This window comes from Octodon degus, unplaced genomic scaffold (genome assembly GCF_000260255.1).
Source record: "Octodon degus isolate 3935 unplaced genomic scaffold, OctDeg1.0 scaffold00093, whole genome shotgun sequence".
In the NCBI taxonomy this organism is placed as follows: Eukaryota; Metazoa; Chordata; class Mammalia; order Rodentia; family Octodontidae; genus Octodon; species Octodon degus.
In genome coordinates this window covers 4008461-4030650 of record NW_004524669.1, presented here as the reverse complement: position 1 = coordinate 4030650, position 22190 = coordinate 4008461, and the positions used below count along the sequence as shown (strand labels likewise).

The 22190-nt window shown below is 43.2% G+C and overlaps 1 protein-coding gene and 1 pseudogene across 1 annotated transcript in view; one reads left to right on the top strand and one right to left on the bottom strand.

Moving 5' to 3' along the window:
- The window catches only part of Scn8a (sodium voltage-gated channel alpha subunit 8), a 138710-nt gene that overhangs the window by 11641 nt on the left and 104879 nt on the right, over nt 1-22190 (bottom strand). The window contains exons 17-25 of the mRNA XM_004637833.2: nt 20330-20800; nt 19762-19879; nt 19262-19416; nt 17659-17832; nt 10967-11089; nt 4766-5050; nt 2305-2358; nt 1635-1772; nt 632-736 (exon numbers count right to left, since the gene is read on the bottom strand). Coding sequence (XP_004637890.1) covers nt 632-736; nt 1635-1772; nt 2305-2358; nt 4766-5050; nt 10967-11089; nt 17659-17832; nt 19262-19416; nt 19762-19879; nt 20330-20800 — 1623 coding nt within the window. The remainder of the gene's footprint in view (nt 1-631; nt 737-1634; nt 1773-2304; nt 2359-4765; nt 5051-10966; nt 11090-17658; nt 17833-19261; nt 19417-19761; nt 19880-20329; nt 20801-22190) is intronic.
- On the top strand, nt 21562-22093 carry LOC105743045 (annotated as a pseudogene).

Sequence of the window (22190 nt, the reverse complement as noted above, 5' to 3'; positions counted from 1 at the left end):
TGCTTATTCCACTGAGCTATATCCCTGGCCCATGTTTTCTATTTTATGTATGTATGTATGTATGTATGTATGTATGTATTTTTTAAATGTTTTTTATTTTTAAAAGCTTAAGTTATAGAAGAAGAACTTCTGAGGCTTTTGAGATTGTTCCTCTGAAATGAGACAATGACAACCAAGGAATGATGAAGCGAATTTCAGCCCAATCTGCTGTGTGAAAGTCTCCGCTCCAGGGTGGCGATCAGAGCATCAGACTCTCCTGCTGTCACCCTCCTCTGCTCTGCCAGCCACAGCCACATCCTGCAAGGCCATACTTGTTGGGCCCAATCTTGAGCTGTCAGGAGAAGGATCAGTGCTTGCCCATTCTTGGTTGTCTCTTCAACCCTCTCTCTACCTGGGCTGGGCTAGGCGTTGAGTGCTGATTCTTGGCTGCTTCCCACAGAGGAGAGCAGAGGAGAGGTCATGTCAAGCCAAGTCTTACCTTCACCTCTGTGCTGCTGCCCATCACTCTCGTCTTTCAGATGGGGCAGTGAGGAGAGGACCAGTGGCACTTACCTATTTCCTTTGCAGTAAGCCTACCAGTCTTTTTCTAAATGGCTTCTCAGTGTGCCTGTAGCCTACACAAAGTACTCACCAAGGGGCGGGGAATGGGTTTCTGTGGTTTCTTTGAGCCCAACTTTTTCATGGCATTGTAGTATTTCTTCTGTTCCTCAGTCATGAAGATGTCTTGACCTCCAAAGTAAAGGAGGGAAGAAGAGAACAGCAATTACAACAGGCTCTGCCATGCTGAGGCTATAGACCAGCACTGAGAATGGAGCAAGGCTTAGCCCTTTCCTTCCCATTTTAGCTGACAGCTATCTTAAGGGAGATAGATCTGAAATAATTTAATTCAGAGACATAGCTGCTTTTGTCTTCAGCTTAGGATTTTGAGATTTGTCTCAGAGAAGGTACACTTGAGAGCAAGAACTGGGCAGTCACATCTAATGGTCTCACATTCCATTTTTGGGGTCTGATTTCCTGATAAAACCCTAGGAAAAAAATACATTAAAATGAAAAGATTTTTAAGACTTAGTTAATGGCCTATTTATTTGAGGTGATACTCAAATTTGGAAAATCTGGTGCAAGGAGGCAGTATGGAGAGTTTCTCAACTTACAAAATGAAATGACAAAAACCACCTTTTCAATTTGCTTTGGAAAAACTGTGGACCATGCGGGACAAGAAAGAAAGTGGCGTGGCCTCTGAAACCACAGCTTGCTAGAGGTGCCCAGGGATTAACACGGAGCTCTGCAAACCTGGGCAGTTTCTGCTTCTTGCTGCAGCCACTCATCTGCTGTTTCACAGCTGCTGCCGAGGTGCTCTCTGCTCCTACTTCCTCCTTGGGGGTGGGGGGGTGGGGGCAGGGGCGGTGGAAGGGGGACCCAAGCCAGCACTAGACCTCAAAAACAACACATTACTAGCAAATGTGGTAAACAACACCCTGCAAGATCCAGCCCTGAGCAGAGCTGTTTGGGACTAACATTCAGGGCCATAGTGACAATTTGGATTTTAGAGAAAGAGGCCATTTTCTCTAGAAACAGACAGAATGCCTCTCATCTGGGTTGACTCTGGCCACTGGCAGGGAGGGGAGGAGACCTATCTTTTTCTTTTGTTGATTGAAGTTATCAATGATGACACCAATGAAGAGGTTCAGGGTGAAGAAGGAGCCGAAGATGATGAAGATGACAAAGTAGATATACATGTAGATGTTGTCCTCATACTTAGGCTGCTCGTCAGGCTGTCAAAGGACAAGACAAAAGGATGAGTTAAGACCTAGCCCAGGGACTGAGTGGGTTACTCCAACATGCCCAAACCCAAAGGCCAAAGCCACCTGACTGCAGGCCAAGCTGGGGTTGGGGAGCCCTTGGTTCTGTTTTGCTTGCCTCCTCCTTCATACTGGCAGCTCTGGCTCTGAGAGGCCACTAGCACTGCTGTGATTTAGGTGGGGAAGATGTAGATCACAAGGCAATGGGGAGGGGAGGAGTGTAGCTTTGCCAAAAGCTACACTTTTATTTCACAGCAGGACTGAAGAGCTGGCAGCTCCATTGGGGCCGAGTACAAAGCACCTGTCTAATCATCTGGAGTCAATGTAAGAGGGTGAGGCCTGGAGAGGAGGAAAGTGACCCATAACTGATAAAACAAGCAATTAATGTTCCAAAGACAGATTTCAATTCCTCTATTCCCTGCTTCCTTTCTCTAACTTTGATGGACTACCACACTGCCTGCCTTCTCACCACTGGGACGCTTGTGTTTCACCATCATATCCTTACCTTTCGGGAATCTACAGCTGCATACATGATGTCCATCCAGCCTTTGAAAGTCGCCTGGGAAACAGAGTCAGTCATTAGATTGTGCCTCTTAGGAGGGTGTGAGTCTAGGCGGGGGTCCCATATGCCAGGCTCAGGTTCAGCGATAACACTGGACAGGAAATTTGGACCCAGCCTCCCATGACAGAGAAATTCCTGTTATCAATACAGGTCTTGCCTGATGCCCGTCTATGAGTGAGTGGTGAGAATCTGTTGCAGGTGCTTAGCACTTTTTTTTTCCATTGGGAAATTGTTTTTTAATAAAGGTATTTAAATAAGCAATGGGAATCTGAAAAATTCACACCTACATTAAAAAAAACCCAAGCTGGGGCTGGGGAGCTGGCTCAGTTGGGGGCCGGGGAGCTGGCTCAGTGGAATAAGCACTTGCCTGGCAAGCACAGTGGACTGAGTTCAATCCCCGGTTCCGAAAAAAAAAACAAAAAACAAAAAAAAAAAACAAGCAGGTCAGAACTTAATCCTATTAATACATAACCATGTAGCTTTATGATAGTAGCAATACTGGCTTTTTCCTTGGAAGTCCTTTTCTAATTCTCAATCTGTCTACATTAGCCTGATTTTGTTTTTTTTTCTTAAAGTTTTTTTTTTTAAATCATTGGTACATTTTATTTATTTATTTATTTTTTAACATTTATTTATTTGTGTGTGTGTGTGTGTGTGTGGCCAGCTCAGCCCACCAGGGGGCGGGGCTGGCTGGCATGTGTTGCTGGGGGATTGAACCGTGGTCCCTGTGCTTTGGCCAAGCTTGTTCTAAGTAGGTGCCTTAGACCACTGAGCCATCTCACCAGCCCCTAGCCTGATTTTGGAAACAAACACAAGTAAACAATTTAATATTCTCCATCTTTATTTGTTCAACCAGATTCTGAGCTTTCTTAGTGGATGGAAGGTCTTTATTCCGCCGATGGTCCTACTGCTTAGCATGGCACCTCTCATACACAACTCTGAACGCAATGTCTCACTCGCTGGTTGGCGTGCATTTGCTTTCTGGAGCTACTCCAGCAGATTCAGCTGGTGTTTTATGAACTGGGATGGAAATCCAAAGGACCTTTGGGATGGGATAAAATACAGCTCATTCGATTCACTGTGCCTTCTATTACTATCTATGTGTCAGGTTAAGTTGAGAGCCTCATCTGTAGTATTATAGTTCATATTCCCAACAACTGAAAGATATGGTGCCCAGGCACAGTGGCAACAGTCATAAAAAATACTACACATAGTAGCAATTACTATTCATTAAACACAGCTATGTGCTATGTTCAATGATAAGATCTTTTTTTTTTAAAATCAAGATTTACAGGCCCAATGGCCTATGCCTGTAATTCCAGCATTCTGGGAAGCTAAGGTAGGAAGATTACAAGTTCAAACTTAGCTTGGGAAGTCAGTGAGCCCTTGCCTCAAAATAAATAAATAAATAAATAAATAAGGAAAGGGCCTAGATTTAATCCTCAGTACTATGGGGGGCAGGATCATGAATTCTCTTACCAACTATACAAAATATTATGATCTCCATCTAGTCCATGCAGAAACAAGAGTTTAGAAGTTGAATAATTTGTCCCAAGTTATATATACAACAACTGTCAAGAGTATGGGTCAAATCTACATCTATCTGCTTCTAAAGCCTAACTAAGCTTTCATTGCATCAAGGCTCTTGTCAAACATTTTTAAAAAACTCATGAGAAAGGAAAACTAGGAGTAATAGAATAAAATTAGGCAAAAGACTTATCCACGGGCTGGTGAGATGGCTCAGTGGTCTAAAGCACCTACTTAGAACAAGCTTAGCAAAACACATGGATCATGGTTCAATCCCCCAGCACCACATGCCAGCCAGCCCCAGGTGGGCTGAGCTGGCCACACACACACACATACACAAAAATAAATAAATTAAAAATAAATAAAAAAAAAGACTTATCCACATAAAATAATTAAAATACATCCCTCACACTGAGCCTTTTATCTGGGGTTGAGCTGATATGATCAGCAGCATCATGTCTGCCATAATTTATCTTTTCTCTGTAGTGTGGTGGTAGAACCCTGGACCTCGTGCCTGTGTTCTGTCATGGAGCTACGTCTCCAGTCTTACTGCCATACCCTCTACTGTCACTATGACATGGGCTTACCCTACTCTGAGATTTTTCTTTCTCTTGAAGCACACATTCCAACCAAGGAAGATAGGTGCTCTCTCTACAACTATCTTATGCAACAGCAATCTTTATTTATTGCTGAGAAGAATTTCACTTCTGAACACATAGATTCCCTTTAAATGAGACCCTGACACTGGTCTAGGAAATAACATTGTTCTCGTGTCCCTATTGAGTAATCCTGATTCTGGAAGCAGAACTGAGAAGGAATCAAATGGGGATTTCCCATTATGTGAATTTCCCAGAACTGAAAAGATAATACTACTTACTACTTGAAGAAGGGCCAGATACCCTGCCCCAACGTTGTCAAAGTTGATCTTCACATTCTTCCATCTGATCTCTGTGTTGTTCCCCTCCATGAGCTTTTCACACTCAGTTTTATTGTTGACATCTTCAATTTCAAATCGGATTTCAGAAGTCTCATTGAAGCAGTAGTGGTACTTTCCAGCAAATAGGTTAACACCCATGATGCTGAAAATCAGCCAGAAGATGAGACACACCAGCAGCACATTCATGATGGAGGGGATGGCACCCACCAAGGCGTTCACCACCACCTGCATTAGAAGGGGAGGTTTCTGAGTATTGGAAGAAAGTGTGACAAGCACATTCTTTTGGTTTCCAGGAGGGGAATGACATTTGTGCTGCTTGTTCTGCTACGGAAACATTGTATTCTCTTTGTAATCAGAGTGACTGGACAGATCCATAAGTTGGACCCCAAATTTCTCATCTATGAACTATATTTTTTTGGGAATTAAAAGTTTTATTTTTATTTAAACTAATGAAAACTCCCCTGCCCAAGTTGACCCTGATCTTCTCTTCTAGGCACCAACCTGGGTGAAAAAAATGATTTCTTAGTCCAGTCTCCCTCCTCTTCAACTCACAAAATATGCCCCCATGGGGAATCTGAGCAACTGCAAGCTCACTAGTCACCTTTCAACAGACATTCCCCCTCTGAAAAACAAGACACGATTGTTCAAAATCACACAGCACTGCCCTTTGGTAAGCAGTGAATCACTCAATGGTACATAAAGTCTCTTTTATGACTATGCAAGGCCAGTTATCTTATTTCAGGCAATAGCTGAGCATGCATATTTTGCAGGCTCAAGAAAAAACAAAGCTATATTCCCTCTACCAAACAACGTAATGAAATCTGAACAGATGCGCTTTTCACTACTTCATTCTTCTTTAACCTTTTCTTCTGACTTTGTAGGTTTCTAATCGAGAGTCACCCCTGCCCGGCTAATGCTGATGTTTCTGCTCAGTCCAGGGCTCGATTCCATTCTTCACAACATATTAGAAATCGAAATGACAAGGATTTGTTTTTGTTTTTGAACAATTTTGTGTTAGATCACTGGTCTGGAAACTCAACAATTGGCATATTGTTAAAAATCACTGACTACAGTAAGCTCAGGAATTTTTTTAAAAGCAAAGGAAAAAGCTCTTAGGAATTGAAGTTTCTAGGTTGTTGTTTTTTCTTCTTCTACGTTTTTTTAATTGGGATTTTGCATCATACTAGAAGTGAGTGGCTTGACATCACCTCCACTGTTGTAGCGGTTTTCACTAGAGGAGTTCAAGTGTTTCCAAAGGTCACTTGTCAAGTGGCAGGACGGAAGACAAGACTGGTTTCATCTCTTCCCTGACTCTTACTTGCTGTTATCTTAAGCGGGGCTGCTAAAGCTCAGAAATGTTTTGCAAATGTAATATGGGAAGACTATTTCTTCCTTTTTCTAGAATCTGAGGTGGTTTAATGGAGTGAAAATAAAGACACTGGATATGTTTTGCCTGGAGAAGGTAACAAATATTACCATGCCCCTGCATTGGTTTTTTACTGCACATAAGTCACAAGTATCTGTCACTCAGCACAGCATGGAAAGCATGGAGTCATGCTGCACAAGGAGACCAGGGGGCAGTTCCAGGTCTCACTTGAACTCAACAGGGTTTCAGTTTTCGTTATCTTCAGTTTTGCCTTATACTGTGCCATTGCTCATCAGAACATGTGGCTGAGAAGCAGAGCTAGCTACCTGTTTTGTCCCACATAAAAAAGACAACAACATTTTGTGAGGAAGTCACTCTGTTCTAGATTAGAATACTCGTTTTTTCTTAGTTGTTTCTTCTACTCATACATGAAGGCCTTGAGATTGAGAGGCAGTTATTTTTTAATTCTTAGACCAAGAAATCTCTATGTTATCTCTATCATTAGTACAAAATTTTATTATTCTGAGCAATATCTGAAATTTGGAAATCTGAGTATCTGACATTTGGAAAATCTTCAGTGTTGTTTCAGAGAATGCTATTCATTTGTATGTATTTATGTTATTAAATCAATCAGGTAACCAGATTGGTATTTCATCTCCTCATTCTACAGCCGTTCACCCTCTGGTGGGAGCACAAAAAGCAATGAAATGTGCAAAAGAACAGGCAAAAGGAGGATGGTCCACAAATGGCACAATCGTTTTTCAAACAATGAGAGGGTCTATAAAGACTTAAAGCTCAAGTCTATGAGACAGCAGTTGGTGGCAGGGCTTAAATGAGACCATGACCTCTGTGACACCACTACCAATGTAGGGAGGTAGGCCCCAGAATGCGGAAACCTACAAATCTTATCTTAATCCAGAATGACCACCTCTGGGAACCCTTCTCACTATATAGAAATGATCTTCCACATCTACTCAAACCCAGGCTACCCCATTCTATGTGGGGTCTATGTGTTAAAAGTTAAATATAGATAATATTCATAGCATGGAAAAATAAATCAACTATGTGATGTCTCCACAGATCTGATCAAAGGACTCAATACACAAAGAATCTACTGAGTCTCATTTCTGATTATGATATAAAAATCCTAAAAAAATCTGAAATATTTGTAAGATGTACTTTCACTTACCAATTATAACCAAAAATCTTATCTCAGTTTTACAAACTAAACAGAGTTGACAAAGTTTACTAATGATTCATCCTTATTGTGAACATCAGCTGATAAGGTACCACATGTTAAATGAAAATTAACAGTGCTCGATACAAAATGATCATTGTGCTGCTATTCTCAGCAATCACAAAGAAACTAGTTCTTATTTTGAACTCACACTAAAGATATATTATAAATGACAATTCAAGTTTCTACTGATAGCTGCTTGATAAATTGGATCCCCTCTTTTGCTCTCTATTATTCTCTAGTTATATTTCTATTCATGAGATGCATTATTGCTAAAAACTAGACATAGTACAGAAATATTCAAAGTTAGGTTCTAAAATTCTATAAAAAGCTAATTTTCAATGGAAATTTATATTTAATAATTGGTAAAAATCTCAACTGATGAGAAAATTCCAATGGATGCTAATATTATAGCACCTTATCTTTTCTTTGCGTAGGTATTATTGCTGCCCATTAAATATTATAAAATCTGTTGAACAGCTTTTACTATCTGGCAGAGGGAACATGGCTTTAATGGACAACTATATACTGACAACAAAATGCATGCATGTTTCACAGCGTTACTATTATATATCCTAAAAATTTAGTAGCACAGCAAAATCTTTAAGGGTTACTATGAAGGAGAGAAAAGCAAAGAACTACGTTAAGTATTCCTTTGCCAATAGCAGGAGTGTTTCAATTTTCTGGTCTTTGGTTTAGGAAGGAGAAAGGAGAATGAAATGAATATCCCAGGACAGGCTAGCGGTAGATGTTCCCTCGTGAGAGGTCTGAGTCTATAATTGGAGCAGCACAGTGACAGTTGAGCCCATCTGCATGGATGGTGTTCAGTGCATGAAGCTTTCTTATTTGAAATGTTCTGATGATAATCTCACAAGTGTTGGCATACAGAATAGCTGAAACTAAAGAATGAGAAACACATTTGCCCACAGAAAAGTCACATTTAAATAAAACATGTACTTGATTCTGTTTATTACTGGGAAACTTACTATAGACTTAGCCAAATTCAGTCTCTTCTTGTAGTGATTTCCATGGATGGGCTGGGGAACTGCCGGACAGGAATCCTCTCACCAGCTATGGTCAGTACTGCTGGCTAACTGGTGTCTGGTAAATACAGTGCTACCTCAACAGCAAAGCTCCCCTGGCTGAATGTTTTAAACTGCAGCTTTGGGTTTAAGCTTGTTGCTGCCCATATTATCTTAACTGAAAAAAAAAAAAACAAAAAAACCAAAACAAAACAAAAAAAACAGAAAACTCGCTGCAGAACTTTTCCAAATAAAACTTTCTACTGGTCTGATTTCTTACTCTGGACCTCTACTTCTGAACTATTTTTTTGATGGTAAAATGTCTTTAATGGAATGAAATCAGAGTTCAGGGAAACAGGACCAAAGAGGAGCTGCAGGGGAAAGGTGGGGTTACTGGAAGGGCAACAAAATGCATCTAAATTACTCAAATAACTTCTGCATGAGCAAAGTGGCCTCAGCTGGTCCTTGAGGGCTACTTCTGTCGCAAGGACAGAGGTGACAGCAAGGAGCAACCAAAGAAGATGAGTAACAAGTGTCATTTGGGTAGTTTATTTGGGGAGGCAAGGAGGATTCTTTCTTCAGATATAACCAAACTCCATTTAGGAGAACCAGGACTGATTTCTGTTTTTGTCTTTTTGAGACTGGGTCTCACTATGCAGTTCAGGTTGCCCTGAACTCACTTTGTAGCCCAGGCTGGCCTTGAACTCACAGCAATCCTCCTGCCTCAGCCTTCCGAGTGCTGGGATTACAGGTATGTGCTACCATGCCTCGCCTAGGACTACTTTTAGGGGATGTAAGGGATCACAGTGACATGTTCAAGTATTGTCTTCCATGAAACCTTTTAAGTTTCATGCTGTCCTCAGTTTTTCAGTCACCGAAATGAACTATTAGCTCTATAATAAAACCACTATGATTAAATTTACCCCACAAAAATGTGGCGTGGTAGGAGCAGAGTGAACATTTTCACTCCATATCTAGCCATACCGTGCCATCTAAAACCAAAGAATCCTGTGCAGTATATTCTCACCCTTCCGAACCTCAGCCTGACTGTGGCAGTCATCTCGTTGCACACATTCTGAAATCACTTTTACCTGTGGGAGATTTAGAAGCCCCAGTTTTCTCTTTAGCTAAAATAAATTTGTGTTGTTGTGGAATTGCCCCTCTGCAGATGGTTTTGGGAGGGCTACAGAAAGCTCACCTTTAGTAAACCAAACTGTGACTGTGCTACAGAAGAAACGTGAGTTTATTATAAAAAGCATTTTTGTTGAATAAACTAAAATAATAAAATCCCCAAGTCCAGTGAAATTTTCATCCTTCTGCCCAGCTGTGAGTGCCTCTGTGGAGTAGGGCCAGGGGCCACAGGTGAGGAATGGACGGAGCAGCACTGTCCTGGTATCTGGTTTCTCCAATCAGTCGTGCTTCGTGTGCACTACTGTGATACTTAAGTTTAATTCCTCCGTAGTGCCTTCTGCACAATTAAAAACATATCCTCTGGTTTGCTCTCCTGCATGTACTCAAAATCTGAATCGAAATGAGTTTTCTTGGTCTTGTTAAGCAGATTAGACCTCTCTTATTACACACAACAACTATCAACACCAAAACCAGCTGTCCCTTTGATTTTAGATAACTTTTTGGTGTGTGCATACATGTGCGTGCACACACAATCAGTAAAACCAAAAGGAATGAGAAAAAAGGCACCAAAAGAAGGAGCCTTAATTCCATGTTGGCAGGGTGACAGCCCCTTGCGCTGTTTGGATTTGGGTGGAACATCACCAAAGCAGGAATAGGAGGCTCAAGAAATTTCAAGACTAGCTGATACTCATCTGGCATTGCTCCTGGTGTTGTTGTGACAGTGTGAGAGTAGGGACCATATAGCACGGGCAGAGGGTTGGGGGTGAGGAGGAAAGCTTTGCTATCAGACAGAGGCTGCCAGTCCTTATGGGACTGGGCTGAGAACAACAAGGTGCAATAAGAGGAATCAAAATAGAAAAAAAAAGCATTTCTTCTCCCACGGCCATGCCAAATTCTGCTCCATCCCCAATCCCAGGCCTGCCATCCTGTCTCCAGGCCCCTTCTTCACTGCTTTCCCAGTGACCCCAAGGCCACCAATGCACCTGGCTGATGCTACGCAGCACTCTCCCTGCCTGCAGCCTATGTATTTCAGCTGGTCTATGGTTATAATTCCCCTTCTTTGCACCTGGTGATTCTCCCTATTAAATAACAGCCCAGAAAGCCGCCCCAAGTGCTACAGGTAAGCCAGGCCAAATGAGAATAGCCAATGTTAACATGTTCTGCGATGGCATGTTGTTGGGCATGGGGCCAATATTAATGTGATGAGGCAGCTTAATGCAACTCCCGTGTGCGCGGGGCAGGCGCGAGGGAGGAAGTGAGGACCAAATCAGCAGCTGCATCACAGAATTCGAGTTTGAATGATTTTTCCACCATGTGATCAGTTCTAGCATGCTTAAACAGTTTCCATGGGCATGCAGAAGGATCAGCTACTCTTAGTATCTTACCCTCATCCCTTCAAATCGTGATAAGGCTCTTAAGGGTCTCAAAGCTCTTAGGGTCCTAAGGGACTTTATGGCACCTAGTTCCGAGTAGCCCAGGGCATTAGCTATAAGGCTGACTAAAGAGACCTACACAGAAACAGAAGAGAAAAACAAAAACAAAAAAACAACAAAAAAGAAAACAAAAGAAAAAAGAAAAAACAGAGGTTCCAGAGTGTTAGAACAAAGCCCCTAGCACTGATTACACATATTGGGCCCCCCCTCAAGGTTGAGGTAACACCAGCTGACTACTTCAACTTGACTCAAACGACCTGGAAGGAAAGGTGGTTGAGAGAGGCACAAGAAAAAACACAAGGGGAAGAGAAAATTGAGAGAAGGCAGTGGGACAAATGTACAAGTTGGAAGGGAAGAGGCTGAAGGGAGAGGGAGAGAATGAGGAAGTTCCATTGGAAGGAGAGGAGCCTGAAGAGATGACAAGAACCTTACCCTCGCCCTTTACAGTCTCTGCAGGTCCCAGAAGTTCCCATTAAATTAAGCCAGACAAATTTAATGGTACCTATGGAAAAGAATACAGATAAATACACATACTCCATACAAGCCGCCCCCTCCTCAGCTCATTCACCACGGAATTTCCAACAGGGACAAGATCTCTTACTCCTGGTTGACAAGAAACCGTTGTTTGAAAATTTCATGAATCACAATATCAACAAAGGAAACCTTCAATAAATATCACAAGTGACGTTTTGTAGTTTTCAATAAGCAAAGATTCAAATGAGGAAACTCCTTGACAAAATTTTGGCTCACTTAGGAGGTAGCTCTCACTTTTGTTTTCAGAGATAGGATCTCACTATGTAGCTCAGGCTGGCTTTGAATTCATGGCCATTTTGCCTCAGCCTCCCAAGTCCTGGGGTTATGAGTGTGTGCCATCATGCCCAGCTTCTCATTTTTAACCATAACCTTTTCATACAGAAGTACAAATATGGCCCTTTCATAGCCAGCAGATCTGGGGTTAGGTCTTTTTAAATTTTTTATCTTTTTTTAACATTTATTTAGTGTGTGTGTGTGTGTGTGTGTGTGTGGCCAGCTCAGCCCACCAGGGGGCGGGGCTGGCTGGCATGTGGTGCTGGGGGATCGAACCATGGTCCCTGTGCTTTGCCAAGCTTGTTCCAAGTAGGTGCTTTAGACCACTGAGCCATCTCTCCAGCCCCAGGTCTTTTTAAATTTTTTTAAAATTTATTTTTATTTTTTTGAGAGAGTTAGGTCTTGATCACTGAATTTTTATTTTTCCTTATAATTTCTACTCTTTCCTTCCAGAACAGCCGCAGGTGAACTGGCCTCAGCTCTGTCAACTCCAAGGTAATCTTCTATGACTCTCATCAGTAGACTAATAGCTGGAAAACTTCCTGAAGGAAAAATTGTCTTAATTTTATAGATAAGAGACCTATCCTGCTGACTCTTGGGCCAGTGCTTTCTATGGACAAACTATGGAAGGAAGATCTATCCCCAGCAAAATAGGTCATGTGACAATTTTTTTAAAAAATGAATTTAGTACAAGGTCTACAGGGTCTTACTACACAGATGGGACTCTAGTGATTCTGTTTTTAGCCTCCCAAGCACTGGTATTACAGGTGTGCGCCATCATGCCCAGTCTCCATCACCGTCTCAACACACCTCAGTCCACTGAGTATCTGGCCAGCCCATGGCAATGTTTTAACAATCATCAGTGTCTGAGTGGCCTGTCTGAATGGCCAGAGATGATTTGCTGATATACTGAGAAGCCTGTAGTTCTCCACGTCTACTCAGGCCAAAAGCTTTTCTACTCTTATGGGGGCAGCTTATCTGGCTTTACCAGATCTCTAGAGCAGTTATCCTGACGATGCTAATACTGAAAACTGGCCACCACATCCAGGCTGCCTAGGCCTGAACCCGGGGAGACATGGAGCTCTTCAGGGGACACCAGACATGAACATACTCTTAGCTGATCAAGTCCTAGAATGGTAGGCTCTGCGTTTCCTGGACTGGCCTCTTTCTTACTCTAAAGCACAGATTCTGGGATAAATCAAGATAGTCCTCCCAACAGCTCTTAAATTCTCTCTACTGGGAAGTGGTGGCTGCAGGATGACCTAGTTTAAATAATAGTATCTTATAGAAAAATTAGAAAAGCATTCTACAGTTTGGCTTGATTTGCTGATTTTTATCTCCAACTTAAGGCTTTAGTCCTTTGATTATGTGTTTTTGTGAATTATGTGTGCATAAATATACACACACATACTTTAAAAATAACCAAGCAGAAATGACAGGGTAGAGATGGAAGGTCAAAGATCTAGTGAGGATCAGGAATGAGGAGGCTTAAAAGTTTAATTTTTTTTTGCTCTGAATGCCTTCAGGGCAGGTTTGGCCTGCTTGAGTTGTGGGGATCGAACCACAGCAACCTGAGCCTGACTGCTTTGCCGAAGCAGCCACTTAAAGAACTGAGCTAAGGGGCAGGCCCCCTTAAAAGTTTAATTTTAAAATCAGGTGTGATGAGCGGGGCATAGTAGTAGACACCTGTAATCCTAGCACTCAGGAGGCTGAGGAAAGAGGACTGCCAAGAGTTTGAGGCCAGTCTGGGCTACAGAGTGCGTGCAAGGATAACCTCCACTTTATAGCAAAATGCTGTCTAAAACAAAACAAAACAAAAAACCAGTTGGGTGTGAAGCAGTGGTACATGCCTGCAATCCCAGCATGGAGGGAAACTGAGACAGGGGGATAAATGTCTGAGACCCAGCTGGGCAACTCAGTGAAAATCTGTCTTAAAATAAAAAAATAAAAAGGGCAGGGGATGTGGCTCAATGCAAAGGCTTTGAGTTCAATCCCTAATAGTGCCCCTCCCCCCAAGGAATAAAATACAACGGAATGGGTTGTGAACCTTGATTTATACACATACTCATTACCCTTCAGCCTAGGTATCTTCTCTGGAGTTGTAGGAATTGTCCAAAGCAAATTTATAACAAGTTGCCCTGTTTGACCCCAATATTCTTTTTTCTATTTTAAAGTACTGGGATTGAACCTGAAGCCTTTGCACTGAGCTACATTCCCATCCCTTTTTTATTCTGTGACAGGGCCTCACTAAGTTGATAAAGTGCCCAGGTGGGCTTGAATTTGCAATTTTCCTGCCTCAGTTTCCCAGGGTAGTGGGATTATAGCTATGAGTCAACTGGTTACCACCCAAAGAGGGTTAATCTCTGCCTGAAATGAAGGCCTCAAAACCCTTCTGTGATCACGGCAGCACCATCTAATCACATGCTCTCCTCCCATAATACTCAGCAAGAATTTGCCTACTGTTCTCAACTCTTTACCCCAGATAATCTAAAATTGCCAGATTCTTAGTGAGACCTTAAACAGGTCCATCTGAAGGTAAGGTACCCCACTGTAATCAATTACATAGGTTCAAAAGTCCCTGAGGGCTATCCTGTGAAACTCTGCCAGGTTAAAAACTGTGGAAAAACAGCTTTGAGTGGCTATAGGTCTCATACAAGGAAAGAGGTTCTGGGTTGTTCAGAGTAGGTAATTTATCTGCTCGCATTCAGATCTCTAGTGGGAAGAAAGGAGACAAAGGAGGCAACACAGTGAATTCGGAGGTCGATTCTAAATGCTGCTGAGAGATAATGTGTTCAGCTGATCAACTGAGCAACATCTCCTGGGCTACGACCAGAAGGTCTTATCTGGGTTATTGTTTAGCAGCTGAGGGCTCTCGTATAAATTTCTGAGTCTCTATGTTAAACGCTCACCGGACATAACCAGACTATGTGCACTTCATGGAATGAGTCAAACCTAAATAAAAAAAAAGAAAGCTGAGGAGTCAATACAGAGGGCATCCACAGAGATGAGGTGCTTGGTCTCTGAAAGTTCCTGTCCCTGCAACAGATACGCTGGTTAATCTCTGCAAATTGTGGGGGAGATTTCTGGAGAACAGAACAAATTTCTTTTACTGGATACACTCTTCAGCAAAGCAAAGACCTGAGCAAAATAACATGTCTCGTGGCTTATGAACAAAGAGAACTAACCTTAGAAGTTGTCTGGATTATCCCCGTGACTTAAAAAATTACACTCTCAGTAGTTTTAAGAGACCAGGAAGAATGAATGCCTTCAGGGAAACAAATGAGATGAATGATGGATTGCACTGTCACGTTGCCAATGGACAAAATGTGAGGAAGAGGGTCTTTCAGAGATGGTACTGAACTGGGTCCTAAAATTTACATTGGCTGGTTGTTCTAAAATGCTATAGAAACTAGATGGTATACCTAAATGGGCAGCACAAGTGTGTGCTGTTCAAGCTGTCCAGTTGTCAGTCCAAATCTTATTCTTTGTCCACCATTCAAAGGTGGCCACCTGTAGAGCTACTGTAATACATTAGGGTGTTTGTTCCCTTAGTTCTGTGTGCATAAGTCTCATCTCTTTAGGCCCTCATACAAAAGTGCCCATGTCTATCGCTGTCTTCCCTGCCCACCTTTGTATATTGTCAAATGCTTAATAAACACTGGGCAAGTGAAAAATAAATGAACTCCTTTGTTAGAAATAAAAAACCAACAGATGGGGGGTTCCCAGAAAGGCTGTTTCCAGAATACTGTGTTATCACATGCCTGGAATCAAGCCAAAGTTGCCTGGAGAGCTAGTGTAAGCTTCCCAGAGGCTGCAACCATGCCTGCCTCTCCTCCTTAGGACTCTAGGACAATTCAGACAGCATGATATTCAACTTACACTGTTTGCCAAAAACTGCAACAGAGGTATGCTGTGGAGTCAATTGTATAGCTCACAGTAATGTGATAATCCAACAAATCCCAAAAGTGAGCAACTCACAGACCACAGTCAAATGGCCATCTGTTTATGCCCTTCTACCTAGCATACTAAGCAAAATGTTTATAAAACGGTGAGGTGTACAGACTGCTATACATCAGGTGACTGGGGCACCAGGGGCACGTGAGATACCTAATCAATAACCCAACAGTGGTTCAGGTTGGGGTAGAGGAGGAGAATATCATGTGGGGAAAGCACTGTTTCAAACCAAACTTTTCTAAGTTAGCTCGAGTGTTAGTATAAAGTAAAAATGATACACTGCTTTCCTTTCCTCTATAAAGAAAGCTGGCCTGGTCTCCTTTCAGTCTTCTGGGCTTTATCCCACATGCTGTCTAGGGCTCAGGGCAGCAGCTTTCTGTCTGAGGAAGAAAGAGGCCTTTCTGCTACAAGGTGGTTATCAACAGTAGCTAAAGGAGAACGGAGAACTTTGGCTGTGAGTATCTCATGCTTGTTCCCTCTGGGACCATACCTATTTGGCTCACCGTCAGGGCACAGAGCACCTCAATTGGATATCTTCTCAAAGGCTTGCTTTCTGACACCCTTGGGAGGAGAATAGTGGGAACACAGAGATAGCTCCTGGAAGGAATCACTAACCACAGCAGTTGCATACAGCGTGTTGACAAAGGAACACATTTACAAAATAAGAAATCATTACTGGTACAGAATGCTGGGCTCCTGTTACTTAAAACAGATACTGCTTTTTTCTTTCTTTCTTTCTTTCTTTCTTTCTTTCTTTCTTTCTTTCTTTCTTTCTTTTTCTTTTTTTCTTTTTTGGTCTTTTTGAGACAGGGTCTTGCTATGCAGTTCAGGCTTGCCTTGAGCTCACTTTGTAGCCCAAGTTGGCCTTGAACTCACAAGGACCCCCCATCTCTGCCTCCCAAGTGCTGGGATTACAGGTGTGCACCACCATGCCCGGCAAAGACAGAGTTTCTTATACTGTTCTTTCCCAGATTGCAGAGACATCAAAGGGTTCGCTACATGGGCAATGAAATCTGTCTTTTTGTCCCAATCCAGTTTCTCATCATCAAATCCATGGCACTTCTCGACCCCTGGAAGGATGAGACTCTTCCATGGCCCAACTCCTACAATTCTTATGCATTCTTTCTTTAAACAGTGATTTGGCTAAAAGAAGAAAGCATTAGTTATTATAATATAAGAGAATAAGTAGCAGAGTTAGTAGAGCCAACAAAGAGTAGGTGCTGGTAGGGTAAGAAATGGTAACAGATAATGTAGCTTCCAACCTTAAAAAAACAAAACAACAACAACAAAAAAACACCAGGGGATGGAGTGGGTGTCAAAGCTACCATTCCTTGGTGAAGGTCCTAGAACCTGGAGGAAAAAAGGGATTTTTTTGCATGGTGATCACTGCAGAAACGTCAATGTGAAAACCCCAAATGGCAATATGGGAAGTCCCTACCCCTGGTAAACTGGCCTGCTCAAGTGAGCCTTCAGTATGTCCATAAGAATGGCGAGCAGTCACACAGGCCCTTCCACCCCCAACCCAGCACCCCCACCTCATCCTCTCACCCCTTCTTATGGCAGAAGAGCACATCCTGTTGCCTTGGAGGAAGAACTTCTCCATTCCCAGGCTAAAACCATGGGCCTTTGAGACTAGTGATTCCACTTCTTATTCCTACTCTCTGAATCCAAATTAAGTCAAGCCCACCAGAGTAAAGACTTGGTTGGTTAGTACCTGGATAAATACAGGGACTTCAGATTTCCCCTTCCCAAAATTAAGATCTGAGAGACTTTTACTCAACCTTGTGTAGAAGTGTGAATCTATACCCTAGTCCTACATAGCTCAGGCTGCTAGAGGGAGAGACACCTCTGAAGAGGTGGGCAACAGAGAGCAGGACACGTACAGCCACGATGAGGAAGTCCAGCCAGCACCAGGCATTGGTGAAGAACTTGACAAACCCGTAGGCCGTCCACTTGAGCAACATCTCCAGGATGAAGATGTAGGTGAAGACCTTGTCAGCATATTCCAGGATAGTGCGAATGGTCTTCCTCTGTTCAATGTAGATGTCCTCAAAGGCCTGAAAGAGAGGCAGCAGCTGCCTGTTATAGTGCTGAAAGGTACACGGCAACATAAGCTGTGCTGGCACTGCAGGCCACGCTTCCCACAAGCAGCTGGCCTGTCATCAGCTTCCTGGCCCTCTCCCCACATGCCTCCAAGTGCTAGGACCTTGTGCACGCAGGGCAAGTCTTCTATTACTGTGCTTCAGGTCCAGTCCTGAGTTGAATTTTTTAACAGTTTTCCTCAGGAATCATTTACGTATCAGACAATCCAGCTATTGAAATGTGTAATTCAGTGGCTTTTAGTACACTCAGACTTATGTATTCATCACAATTTTAGAACATTTTCATTATTCCCAAAAGAACTTGTACACCTTTTAGTGATCCCTTCTGGCTTCTTAATCTGTCATAGTAACTGCTAATGTAGGTAACCACTAACCTACACTCTGTCTCTATAATTGCCTACCTTGGACATTTCATATGGGATCTGCCACCGTGGGTATGTCCACAGCGCTTCACCGAGTGTAGTGCAAATGCTTGTGGATGCAACAAATGATGCAGACAAGCAGGGCAGTCTGGCTCCCCACCACTTATGTCTACTATGTCATCCTCTGGGCCTTCTACTTTAGTTATGATGCATTCTTACATAAATCTCACTCCCCATGATCTTCATGAAAACTGTCCTCTTTGTCCTTGGGTTCATTACTATACATTACTGCCTCTAGGCTTCTCTTGTCTTCCTACTTGTCAGGGAGTTATGAATAGTCAAGATGTTTACCACTGATTTTGTCCTGGCAGAGAAGGCGACTGTGCGGCACCCCATAGGCCTCACTAGTGAATGATGCACACTGAGCAGTGTGAATATAAATAACCCTGTACCCCCTGCAGAGCTCCAACTGTGAATGTTGGCCATGTCAGGAGAGCATGAAGGAGTAGGTGGAGGAACAGCAACTCCTTCCTATCTTGGGCAATTGAAATGTAGAAAAGATGGGTGACCTGGAGTGCCAGGTGAGAGGAGAAGGTCATCTGAGGAGCTGCTTAGGTTAGGGTGGCAAACCAGGCAGCAAGGACACAAGGCAATCTGTGTTCACTCTGATGAATGGAGGCCTCAGGTTTATGGGGCAGCATGCCAGTCTAAAGATTAGGACATGGGTGAATGTAGATTCTCAACCCAAAGGCTTAGAATACTAGATCAGAACACTGTAACCATGGTTCCTTGGAACCATGGGCAATGTACACTCCAATAGGCTAGGCTTGGGCCTCATCCAGCCTCTTCCCACTGTTTTCTCTCTCTCTCTCTTTTTTTTTGCAGAACTGGGGATGACTGAACTCAGGCCCTTGTGCTTCCCAGGGAAGCGCTTATTCCACTGAGCCATCTCCCCAGCCCCCACTGCTTTCTCTGTATCCTTCCCCAGACAGCTCCTCTTCACATTCTCTGCTAGACCTCACCAGGGCACCACTGCTGAGCAGAATCATGAAGATGATGAAGGTCTCAAACCAGTTGTGCTCTACGATGAGAAAGCAGGTTTTCCGCAGAATCCACCAAGACTTGCCCAGCCCTTCCTCAATGTTGACCTGGCAACACTTGAACCGCTGGACACAACCTGGCACCAACAGTAGAGACAGATCAGACCATGGGAACTCACCCACCCTGGATGTGCCCTTTTTTCTGCTTCTGGGGACCTGCTCAAGGGTGCCCCCCTCACCCTCAGCCAGCAGGGTGGTGGCTGTATTAGCCTAGGAGGATGGATAAAGAAATATTGGAGAACAGAAACTTGTATGTCAGAACAGAATAGGGGAGACAACATAAACTTCTTTCAAAATGGTGGGAAGGGGAACAAAGTTCTTGAAGATAGCCCCAGAGCCCCGTCCCCCCACCGCAGCACAACCACGTGTCTTGAGCGACACACGGGGGGTTGAGCACAGTCCTTCCTGCCCTTGCCCTTCACCTTCGGTGAAGCAGGCATCTGGATCCAAGTACTCCTCAGGCTGTTCCACAGGGACCTCTTCCACTTCTGGCTTGATATCGATGGTACTTCCTTCAGAGGAGCTAGTGTCATCCAATTTCTAGACATGCAAGGGAAAAGAGAGATCAACTACTCGACACGAATGACTCTAACTCTGCTATGCATGATGTACCAGCTGTGAATTTTCTGTTAGCTCTTGGCTAGCTCATCAGCATCCAATCTGTGATGGGCAAGTCCTTAACTCAAATGTGGCCCTAGACCAGTCTCAGAGTCACCCATCAGGCAGGTTAATGGCAGTGAAGAACTTAAAATTTATTTCAGTCTCTGACCCAGAGTCTCCCTATGTCATGGAGCCAACCCAGGAACTTCTCAGGAAGCTTGGATATCAAGGGAAGGCCTCACATGAGACTAGGCTGTGGAGTGGTTTTCTATGTAAACTGGGTGCTACAGAATCTGTCCCCTAAGTCCAGAGATGAGCCAATCCCTGGGGCTAACAGAGCCCTGTTTGCTCTCACACAGGACCAACGCTGGTTTCAGGTTGGGATCTTACATCTTTGCTGCCTTCAGGATCCGACTCGCTGCTAACATCTTCTGTGTTGAGGTTCTCAAAATCAGACTCGCCTACGGCAATGGGTACCCGCACAGTTAAATTGGGGTTGTTAATGAAGGACATGTGGTCTTCATCAATGATGTACTTCTCCACGCTGCTGCCGATGCCGCTGGTTGTGCCGTTGCCGTTCTTCTGGAAGTCACCGTTCCTGTGGATGTCTGCACCAGTGTGGTTGGCGATACAGTTGGCCTTCTTTTCATACAGCTCATCTAGAGGTTTTACTTCATCCCCCTCACGCTGCTTAAAGTGAGCCTGCATAAAGGCATGCACTTTCACTTTGGTCCACGCCACGCCTTTCTTGATGCGGATGACTGAGATCTGTAAGTTGTTCATTTCTCCATCATCATCCGTGGCCGCCAGGTTGTCCGCACTGAAGGAGCTCAGGAGCAACGCCAGGAACAGATTCAGGACCTACACCAGCAGCATCAGGGAAAAGAAGCAGATGTCGAATGATATCGGGAAAGCTACCTGTTATACTAGGGGTTGCAAATCGGAAGCCAACAAATTTATGTAATGTACTTAAAAAGTTCTGTTGTATTTTGTCTGGCTCATACATTGTTTTAAATGCCTACATCATCATGAAGGAATTTTAAAAAATTTGGTTTTAATACAATTTTAGTACAACTTTTCTTAGTTTTACATTTGTGCACATGTACCCCAAAATATACTACTTCTTTTAAAATTAGATAAAGTAAAGGCTATATTCATTTGGGTATAAATGCTTCAAAAATAAAACAAAAAGGTAGATATAGATTACTAGGGTCAAAGAATACACAGATGCCTTGTATTCATAAACAGATACTTTAAGAGGACTCTTGATAGAAAAAATTAGGTTCAGAGAGTCACCACTGTAACAAGTCAATAATAAAGAACTGAACTGTACCTCATGTCATTTTTTGTAAGAACAAATTTTGGGGTTAAGGACACAGCTGAGTGGCAGAGCATAAGGCCTGGATTTAATTTTCCAGTGTGTCTGTGTGCACCACACACACATGCACACACACACACTTGCTTTGCTTGCCTAACATTTATAAAAATGAAATAACTTCACCAGGTATGGTGAGCCACAGTCCCAGACACTCAGGAGGCAGTGTTAAGACTGAGACCAGTAGTTTGCAGCTACACAAAGAGAACCTACCTTAAGAAAAAAAAAAGGGGGGGGGGTCAGAGCCATGGTGGTGGCAAATTCAAGCCCAGTAAACCCTGTGGTGTTCTTTGATGTCAGCATCGGTGGCCAGGAAGTTGGCCACATGAAGATCAAACTGTTTGCAGATGTTGTACCCAAGATGGCCAAGAATTTCAGGCAGTTCTGCACTGGAGAATTCGGAAAAGATGGGGTTCCAATAGGATATAAAGGAAGCATATCCCACAGGGTCATAAAGGATTTCATGATTTAAGTGGAGATGTTGTTAATGGAGATGGTACTGGAGTTACCAGTATTTACCGGGGCCTATGTGCATATGAAAATTTTGAACTCAGATACTCAGCTCCAGGCCTACTCTCCATGGCCAACAGCGGGCCCAGTACAGATGGCTGTCAGTTCTTCATCACCTGCTGAAGTGCGACTGGCTGGATGGGAAGCACGTAGTGTCTGGAAAAATCACTGATGGACTTCTAGTGATGAGAAAGATTGAGAATGTTGCTACAGACCCCAACAATAAGCCCAAACTGCCGGTAGTAGTCTCACAATGTGGGGAGATGTAGTCCAGACCAAGACTGAATCATGAATTAGGGCTTTCCTTGCTGGTTTCGGCTTTCCTGGGTCAGATAAGCTGGACTGGCTTCCGCCTTTGCATTCCTG